At 37.5% G+C, this 9,929-nt stretch overlaps 1 protein-coding gene across 1 annotated transcript; it reads left to right on the plus strand.

Moving 5' to 3' along the window:
- The first annotated feature begins 6,407 nt into the window (after nt 1-6,407).
- Nucleotides 6,408-9,247, plus strand: LOC145229723 (uncharacterized). Its single transcript, XM_080095057.1, has 5 exons — nt 6,408-6,547; nt 7,844-7,970; nt 8,038-8,311; nt 8,432-8,612; nt 8,903-9,247. The coding sequence occupies exons 1-5, from the start codon at nt 6,532-6,534 to the stop codon at nt 9,106-9,108; spliced, it is 804 nt and encodes a 267-aa protein (XP_079951183.1). The 5' UTR covers nt 6,408-6,531; the 3' UTR covers nt 9,109-9,247.
- Nucleotides 9,248-9,929: the final 682 nt, after the last annotated feature.

Here is a 9,929-nt window from a genome sequence, read left to right on the forward strand (position 1 = left end):
TCAGTCACGCCTATTCGCCAATCGACTGTAAAGTATAGTGATGTAACAAACCGATCCTGATTGGTTGGAGTTGAAATCGAATATTTGAGAAACGGCGGAAAAGCTTAAGTCCAGTTCAAAACTAGGCCTATTCTCTTTTGTGACCTAACAAAACGACTTTATTGTGACAACCTTGTGATTAAACTGGTATTCTCGTCAAAGAAAATTTGGCACTATTAAATTATAGCTGCACAAATAAATTTGCAGACATCGTTGCGGGTAATTTGCAACGACAATACAATGAATTCTGCCTCATGGTTTGTCCGATCAAAGACTTACTTAAATTTATAAAGGTTTTGGTCGGAAAGAAAACGGGCATATTCGGCCCAAATGTTTGCTTCAAAGGAACCAGTCTACAGATAAATGACATTTTGAAACGCAACTTCAAAATGTAATCTGCTAAGTAAGCATAATACTTTTACGTCTAAGTGTAAAAAGAAGATGTTGTTTTTAAAATGTCATTTTGGCCGCGTAAAATGTGAATAGTTTCATGGCAATGGCTATTCGTTAAGTAAGGATTACCAAAAATATTCGTTAACCAATTTTCTTGAATTATGTATTAATGTGAATGTCATATTGAATGTCTCTCCTTGATCTTTGTTGCTTACACGGCACTGACGGTTTCCGTTAAAACCATCGAAGGAAAAGGCAGTTTTGGAAGGAGTCTATAGGGACGGGGACTTTACGTGATGAATTCATGTTGGACAAAATGTCAAACTAAATACAAAACTTTTTATTCTCATATGATACATTTTTGAAAGGATGAAATTAGTAACGTTTTGGGTTATATTACTACTTACACAAAAAAACTCTAAATTGTGTAATTGCATGTACTGACCTGAGAACCACGTGGCGACAAGTTTATTAAACTCCAGTGTCCGTTTTTGGTTAAACGTTATTTTTAAAGCGCATGAATTTAGCCGTTTTTTACGCACGTATTGTCAGCACTGCCGGAATAATTTTCCACATCCTACTCGTGATTGGGGTAGCGAAAAATTTTCCGGAGCAGTCATGCACTGAAATTCAGTTGATGATGTCAGCATTTAGAAACTGACATAGGCAATTTTTCTTACCACTCCACGGAGTAATTTATTGCAAACCCCAAAAGCGCTATAAATCTGTCAACACATTATCTGTACGCGGGTTTTTGCCGTAGCAGCACTGTAAACGTATTGCTTTATTTGTTTGGACTTCTGTAAGCTTAGAGTGATGGCTCCATTTTAACAAATAGTGTTAAACAGTTTAAGTACCAAACGGATTTATTTTTAGCTTCATCTGTCGTCAATGGGAGGAACTCAGGGCTTAAACTGTTCGACCACCGAAGCTAAGCTAATATTTTCCGTAAGAATTGGCGAAATCCCGGTTGTCCGTCAACGCAGTTCCCACCCTTCACCTTTACACAGGCGCGAGGTGTGTTAAACCTGTCAACGTAAAACGCTACTGGGATTAAACCGGTTGAAACTGTTGCCGGATGACAAACGGTTTGTTTTTTGTTTTTTTTTTGGGGGGGGAGCAAACTCTGCTGTGCGTCGTTTTTCGAGTCTCTGCATGGACGCTTCAATGATAAATGTGTATTTTCTCCTTTATTTACTCATTTTTAGAATAAGAGTGACGTTGCAATTTTCACTCCTTGGACACTGTCACACTATTGGTTTGTTTGGGTTTAGGTATAGAGATAAAAATGCATACAGATTTAACAGTGTATTTTTCCTCGAGATCCAGACACGGGTGCATCTCTTACTTTGTGGTAAACTGAATTTTTACGTTTCTAGCTGTGTTTTGAAATGGAACCTCAGACAAGGCTCTTAATTTTTTATGCTTTGCGATTTCGAAAAACACCGTATAAACGGCATGTTTGTATCAAAACAATGATTGGAAACAGTTTTACAGCAAAGAGCCCTAATTTAAATAAAAGGTAAATCCCGTTTTCTGAATCATCCATTTCGTTGACCCGAAAAAAAGTCCGCAAAGTAATTAAAAATTACTTCAAACCGGTATTTGGGGTCTGACTCGACACACCCACGCGCAACTGCGACCAAGAATTCCAAAACGTCCAGTTGCGTCTAAGAATCAACGCACGAAAACGTGTTAGGCCAGTCCTGTCAACCGTCCGAGAATTGGTCCCTTGACCGTGCGACAAAATGTAACAGCTACTTTTAGGTTGGTAAAAGTTCAAACGGGTTAGGCACGTTGTGTATGCTGGTTCCGGTTCACCAGTTTGACGCTGAACTAGGCGAGTGCGTAGAAACCCGCAGGTTCAAATGCCGAAATGACATTTTGGGATTGTATTTCATAATGGAAATGGCGGTGAAAGGTCAAAAGTTTATTAAAATGTTAATGTATTTAAACTACACCTGGTCTATTTTGCAAAACTTTTAGGCCCGATACATTACAGTAAAAACTGACGCAAAATATTGCTAGTGCGGCTTTTATTGTTATAGTTTAAATAATATATATTTGAGTGGACATATGGTTCACCGTTTTGTTTCCTGTGAGTACTTTGGGCACCACTTCATCAAACGGCTGATCTGTGAGGTAATCTTGCGCGAAGCAGTTCAATACAGCGTCTATCAGAACTCATCTGGGAAGCAAAGGAGCAAGATTCGTTTATTGGCGCACAAAGAAAACACAGCTTGCTTCACACAAAATGCGTCGCGTGGCACCGAATGCAAGAAAGAATGCCTTACAACACAAACTCGAATTCATTTTATCACAGTCAAACGCGCAGACGCCGATTTTGGAACAAAGCTAGTTTTATGAACTTAAACTAATTATTTCAGCTGTACCGCCAGCCGTAAACTTCTATTTCACAATGGAATTGTAAAGTCACATACCCCACTACTTACACAAAAGCGCTCAAAGTTAAAGGACGTGTATTGTCGTTGTACCAACAACTTTGGCTTTAGCGTTGCCTATTAGAAGTCCTTTCATGTCACAAGAGCAAATAACCAACGCCTATTGCAAGGGCAACGACTTGTTAATTTTATTGCCGTTGAACTTCACTATACAATTGCCATAATGCTCTAAGTGCCAAGCTGCTGAAATGACAATGTGCGAGGCAACCAGGCAGCGTAAGTAAGACATATACACAGTAGGTACCAATGAAAGTCCCTCATTTTAATGAAGCTAATGAAACATATGCACAGTAAACTTTTAATCAGTGATTTTGCAGGTAAATCAATGTTCTTTGGTTTATGCGCGAGATTTTGGTGTAAAACTTGCAGTTGCATATAGAGTTGGAATATTGCTTTAACTTTTTGTTTTTGATAGAGAATTTGCCTTTACAAATTACTGCACCTCACTGATGGCCAATCGGCAGCTTTACTGTAAACTTTTCATCGAATTATCTTCAAAATATTTAGTTCGGTGTCAAATCACAGTATTTTTCAATGGAAAAGTTTTCAAAAAAGGGAACGTGTTATTCAATCCATCTTTGCCTAGTTTAGTGCTGGAACGTCTAAAATTTGAAATCAAAAACACAAGTCGAGATTAAATCCAACGAAAACCATATTTTAAACATGGTAACGTTTCAAAAGCGCCACTTAACGGTTTTTATATTTTTGGTATCTGGTCGCGTCTGCAAACAACAGCTGGAGATTCATATACATCGTCCCTTCGCGACGCAAGAACAGGTGAACGCATTTTGTGTTCATGTCTGGCGACGACTCGGGGTAAAGTACGTGAGGCGAGCAGCAAAGTATGACCTGTAGCCTTTTTCGAGTTCAACGCCGTGCTAGAAACAACAAAACGGTTCTTTGAAGATTAAAAAGTGTGTCATACCTTAATGCAGTGGTTTTCTATGTGGTAGCCTATAGGGTCCAATGGGTACAGCGAAAAGCGTTTGGCTTCACTGTATACTGGTTCCAGTTCACCAGTTTGACGCTGAACTAGGCGAGTGCGTAGAAACCCGCAGGTTCAAATGCCGAAATGACATTTTGGGATTGTATTTCATAATGGAAATGGCGGTGAAAGGTCAAAAGATTATTAAAATGTTAATGTATTTAAACTGCACCTGGTCTATTTTGCAAAACTTTTAGGCCCGATACATTACAGTAAAAACTGACGCAAAATATTGCTAGTGCGGCTTTTATTGTTATAGTTTAAATAATATATATTTGAGTGGACATATGTTTCACCGTTTTGTTTCCTGTGAGTACTTTGAGCACCACTTCATCAAACGGCTGATCTGTGAGGTATTCTTGCGCGAAGCAAACTCGCAGTTCAATACAGCGTCTATCAGAACTTATCTGGGAAGCAAAGGGGCAAGATTCGTTTATTGGCGCACAAAGAAAACACAGCTTGCTTCACACAAAATGCGTCGCGTGGCATCGAATGCAAGAAAGAATGCCTTACAACACAAACTCGAATTCATTTTATCACAGTCAAACGCGCAGACGCCGATTTTGGAACAAAGTTAGTTTTATGAACTTAAACTAATTATTTCAGCTATACCGCCAGCCGTAAACTTCTATTTCACAATGGAATTGTAAAGTCACATACCCCACTACTTACACAAAAGCGCTCAATGTTAAAGGACGTGTATTGTCGTTGTACCAACAACTTTGGCTTTAGCGTTGCCTATTAGAAGTCCTTTCATGTCACAAGAGCAAATAACCAACGCCTATTGCAAGGGCAACGACTTGTTAATTTTATTGCCGTTGAACTTCACTATACAATTGCCATAATGTTCTAAGTGCCAAGCTGCTGAAATGACAATGTGCGAGGCAACCAGGCAGCGTAAGTAAGACATATACACAGTAGGTACCAATGAAAGTCCCTCATTTTAATGAAGCTAATGAAACATATGCACAGTAAACTTTTAATCAGTGATTTTGCAGGTAAATCAATGTTCTTTGGTTTATACGCGAGATTTTGGTGTAAAACTTGCAGTTGCATATAGAGTTGGAATATTGCTTTAACTTTTTGTTTTTGATAGAGAATTTGCCTTTACAAATTACTGGACCTCACTGATGGCCAATCGGCAGCTTTACTGTAAACTTTTCATCGAATTATCTTCAAAATATTTAGTTCGGTGTCAAATCACAGTATTTTTCAATGGAAAAGTTTTCAAAAAAGGGAACGTGTTATTCAATCCATCTTTGCCTAGTTTAGTGCTGGAACGTCTAAAATTTGAAATCAAAAACACAAGTCGAGATTAAATCCAACGAAAACCATATTTTAAACATGGAAACGTTTCAAAAGCGCCACCTAACGGTTTTTATATTTTTGGTATCTGGTCGCGTCTGCAAACAACAGCTGGAGATTCATATACATCGTCCCTTCGCGACGCAAGAACAGTTGAACGCATTTTGTGTTCATGTCTGGCGACGACTCGGGGTAAAGTACGTGAGGCGAGCAGCAAAGTATGACCTGTAGCCTTTTTCGAGTTCAACGCCGTGCTAGAAACAACAAAACGGTTCTTTGAAGATTAAAAAGTGTGTCATACCTTAATGCAGTGGTTTTCTATGTGGTAGCCTAGGGTCCAATGGGTACAGCGAAAAGCGTTTGGCTTCACTGTATACTGGTTCCAGTTCACCAGTTTGACGCTGAACTAGGCAAGTGCGTAGAAACCCGCAGGTTCAAATGCCGAAATGACATTTTGGGATTGTATTTCATAATGGAAATGGCGGTGAAAGGTCAAAAGATTATTAAAATGTTAATGTATTTAAACTGCACCTGGTCTATTTTGCAAAACTTTTAGGCCCGATACATTACAGTAAAAACTGACGCAAAATATTGCTAGTGCGGCTTTTATTGTTATAGTTTAAATAATATATATTTAAGTGGACATATGTTTCACCGTTTTGTTTCCTGTGAGTACTTTGGGCACCACTTCATCAAACGGCTGATCTGTGAGGTAATCTTGCGCGAAGCAAACTCGCAGTTCAATACAGCGTCTATCAGAACTTATCTGGGAAGCAAACCCAATCAGAATTTTTGTCCGAATTATACCCGATCATGTTTGAACTCTATTGGGTTTTCTCCGATTATCGTTGACAAATCATCTCAACGATAATAAGTGCATAATCTATGCATGTATTTTCTACGATCGTCATATATGATCAAGTTTTTTAATTGCAAAGTTAATAAACACATGATCTCACCATATAATTCTATGATCACCCATCTGACGTAAGTTTGCAATTTTGACCAGAGTAGGCTACATTTTTAAATTGCTACCCCCGTTTTTTTTATCCCCTTGCAATAAACATCAGAAGGATTTGCACTAAACGAAGTATAAATCAGATATAAAGTAATAATCAAGAATTACTTCGATTAAAGATCCTATTGACCCATAAAATAAAAGTTTGGATTATGATATTAGATTGTACATTTTTGACCATGTGGCAACTGGTGAGCCAATCTTGTAAATTACTTGTTTAGCGCGTTTTTGCGTCACGTGACTTGTTTTAGCCAATAAGTGCCTTTAATCGTTATCTCGGTCACGCTTGACAAACGCGTTCTGAAAGAAAAGTTAAGGCGGGCGACAGGATGCCGACCAAGAAAGGTAAGACTTGTTTGTTTGGACATTAAATATTGCTATTTTAATAAAAAAAGTGTTGTTGCCAGTCATGTTTTATAAACCTTTCCTTTTGCTTAACATGCAGTGTTGTCAGTGTTATGTGTGTTGTAGGTTTATGCCACAGCTTGCAAACCTTAAACAAACTGCTTTGTGTGTGTATATAGCTCTATGCATGTAAAATGCCTGGAACTTTTTTTAAGCCGTACAGTGACTTATCACAAAAGCAGAAATCGCTTTGTCGAAAAAATGCACGGCAGTTGGGTGAGACTACATGCAGCGATAACAGTTTGGGACTAGGTCACAAACTGTAAGTTTATATATTCCTAATTCAAATTTGCCTGTGTCTGCACTAATTATACCTTCAAATAATGAAATCGAAAATTCAGCAGCTGGGAAAAATCATGCACAAGATGTAGAACAAAGGCCATTGACAGTAACTGAATTAATAACTGATTGGGCTTTATTACAAGTTAATGTACCTAAAGCTGTAGTCACAGCACTTTTAAAATCACTGCAACACGTCCATGGTAACCTTCCTTGCAGCTATAAAACTTTAATTATCAGGATGGATTCATGTCTTACAATGTGCACAGTTAAATCCACATGCCAGATGATTGTTATCTCTTTGGTTCTTTAGAGCTAATAAATTGTTTTCCTTTTGAGAGCTATTTGGGTATTTTAAAACAATGTGTACATTCTGGTTACAAGCCTTTTGAGCAAGTGGGGACACATGCCTACAACCAAAATGAAAATATTGTAATATCAATCAACAAAGAAGTTTTATCTTTGCCTCCTGGTTGTGTTTTTAAATGCAATGTAAATGGCTTATCATTGCCTGGGTTTGAAAGAACCGATGTACGGCATTATAAAGGAGCAAGGTTGCTTAATGGTTGTACTATTTCTGTTTCAAATGTTGCAGATTCCACGATGGATCTGTTATTGCTGAAGTAAATGATATTTTTACATTCAATTCAGACAAGTATTTTGTGGTAAAAAATTACTTAAAAATGAAACAACTGTTTGAAACACCTGTTTCATCTTTTACTGTTGGCATTTTTGTTGTTTGTGACTTGGAAAGTGATTATTGTCTTGTGCCATTTGTATTTTTGCTTGCAATTGTCAACAATATTCTCTAATTCACCAATATGGTGTATATATATCTTCCTGTAAATATTTTTAATTTTTGCTTTAAATAACACTTTTAACTATTACATTGAACAACATCCTTTGTGTGGCCTTGAGGTGTACGTGTTCGCTACATAATTTGTTCATGTTTATTAGATTCCTATGATCAATGCTTAAAAAAGGCTTACACTGCTGAGGAGCTTAGTGACTCCTCCGAAGATGATGGCAGCACCAGTACAGAAATACCTACACTACAGTGGGAGAATGCTATTGCTCCAAAAAGGTATGTTTAGTGGGTAGAATACAAACAATGTTTAAAGTACATTGCAAATTTAACGCTTGTTTTTCAGGATATTTTTATCTCCTCAACATCCAGCACCAAGAAAAAAGGCAAAGATAGATGACCTAACTAATCTGAGCAACATTTGTTCGGAGTTGAACATTATCAGAACGGATGTTGCTAATGTTTTGAATGCTGTAAAATCCATCAAAGTCATGATTGAAGATACTCTTGCCTATATCAAAAGTTTAAAACAAGTAGAACACCAAAAGGAAACTACATGGACAGCATTTCAACCAGCTTCATCAGAAGAGGAACTGAGTCGAATTCTGAATAACTTTCAAGTAAAGATGGTGTTTTATTTTCAAAATGTTTTTAAACATAATGTTCCAGTAGAATTTATAATGTTTTCAAGTAGAATTTATTGGTCAGTGTTATTTGTTAAGTACTTCTTATATTTACAGGATTTTCAAAATATAGGAAGAAAAATTGATCACGAAATGCTGCGTTCAACTGTGAGAGCATTTATGAGGTGCTTCATGACAAGGCCCTTGGCTATGACCTACTCATGGTCTGGACTTGGTAGTCAAAGAAAAGCAACTAAGAAACCATTTAGTGGTTCTCAATTGGATGATGTCCTTCGAAGTAAGTTATATTTCATTACACTCAACTCAACACCTGTGGCATTGCAGGTGATTCCTAGTAAGGTTATGAAAAAGGTTTTGGGGTAATGACCAATATTTGTATATCTGTTAATCACTGATGCCTAATCTATTTGCAATGGAGAAATAAAATAAGTATATCAAAATTTATAGCTGGTAAAGGATTTTTTCAGTTTATCATGTACCCATGAGGTCCACAAACCACAGTTTGGCATTTCTTGGTTTAAAGCGCCCAACAGTGTTGCAACTTTATTGACATTTTTCCTTGTTTAGAGTGTCTGCAATTCACAAGCCATAAATCAGCAAGCGGTCAAGAGGTTGTCAATGACATCAAGACAGTATTGTCTGGTGCTGCTGACTGGGATGGCGGCAGAAATTTAAGAAAAGGCCAAAAGGCCAACAAAACATGTGAAGGTGCAGATGTTTCATCTGATGATACCATAAAATACGTTTCATCAGAAGATACAGATTCTGATTGAGTGCACAATGCACTTGTTAGTTGCAGACCTATTTCGTTATAATACCTTCGTTATCTTGCACATGTACTTTTTAGGCCTTTGCAAAAGTCGTGATTTTTGTTGTTTCATTTGACTGGTATAATGTGAAATAAACGTTTATAGACAATATTACAAGTCTTGATTATGTGTGGATTATGACAGATATGCGGGTATTACCAATGGGCATCATGCTTTTTACAAGCATGATGACAAACATGATTCATCCAAGAAAATCTATCTATGGCCGATGTTACATTTGCGTGCACAATCGGGGATAATAACAATGGGCAATATAGGACATGTCTAGCGTATTATCATACATGAAATCGTGATAACTTTGCTTTGATCGGACATAATTTTTCTGATTGGGAAGGGGCAAGATTCGTTTATTGGCGCACAAAGAAAACACAGCTTGCTTCACACAAAATGCGTCGCGTGGCATCGAATGCAAGAAAGAATATGCCTTACAACACACACTCGAATTCATTTTATCACAGTCAAACGCGCAGACGCCGATTTTGGAACAAAGTTAGTTTTATGAACTTAAACTAATTATTTCAGCTATACCGCCAGCCGTAAACTTCTATTTCACAATGGAATTGTAAAGTCACATACCCCACTACTTACACAAAAGCGCTCAATGTTAAAGGACGTGTATTGTCTTTGTACCAACAACTTTGGCTTTAGCGTTGCCTTTTATAAGTCCTTTCATGTCACAAGAGCAAATAACCAACACCTATTGCAAGGGCAACGACTTGTTAATTTTATTGCCGTTGAACTTCACTATACAATTGCCATAATGT

This window comes from Phallusia mammillata, chromosome 1, assembly GCF_965637545.1.
Source record: "Phallusia mammillata chromosome 1, kaPhaMamm4.hap1.1, whole genome shotgun sequence".
NCBI lineage: Eukaryota > Metazoa > Chordata > Ascidiacea > Phlebobranchia > Ascidiidae > Phallusia > Phallusia mammillata.

Excerpts from the sequence above, each read along its gene's own strand:
- LOC145229723 (XM_080095057.1), top strand. Across the intron at positions 7,971-8,037 it reads AATGCTATTGCTCCAAAAAG|GATATTTTTATCTCCTCAAC; the intron begins GTATGTTTAGTG and ends CTTGTTTTTCAG. Across the intron at positions 8,312-8,431 it reads GAATTCTGAATAACTTTCAA|GATTTTCAAAATATAGGAAG; the intron begins GTAAAGATGGTG and ends TTATATTTACAG.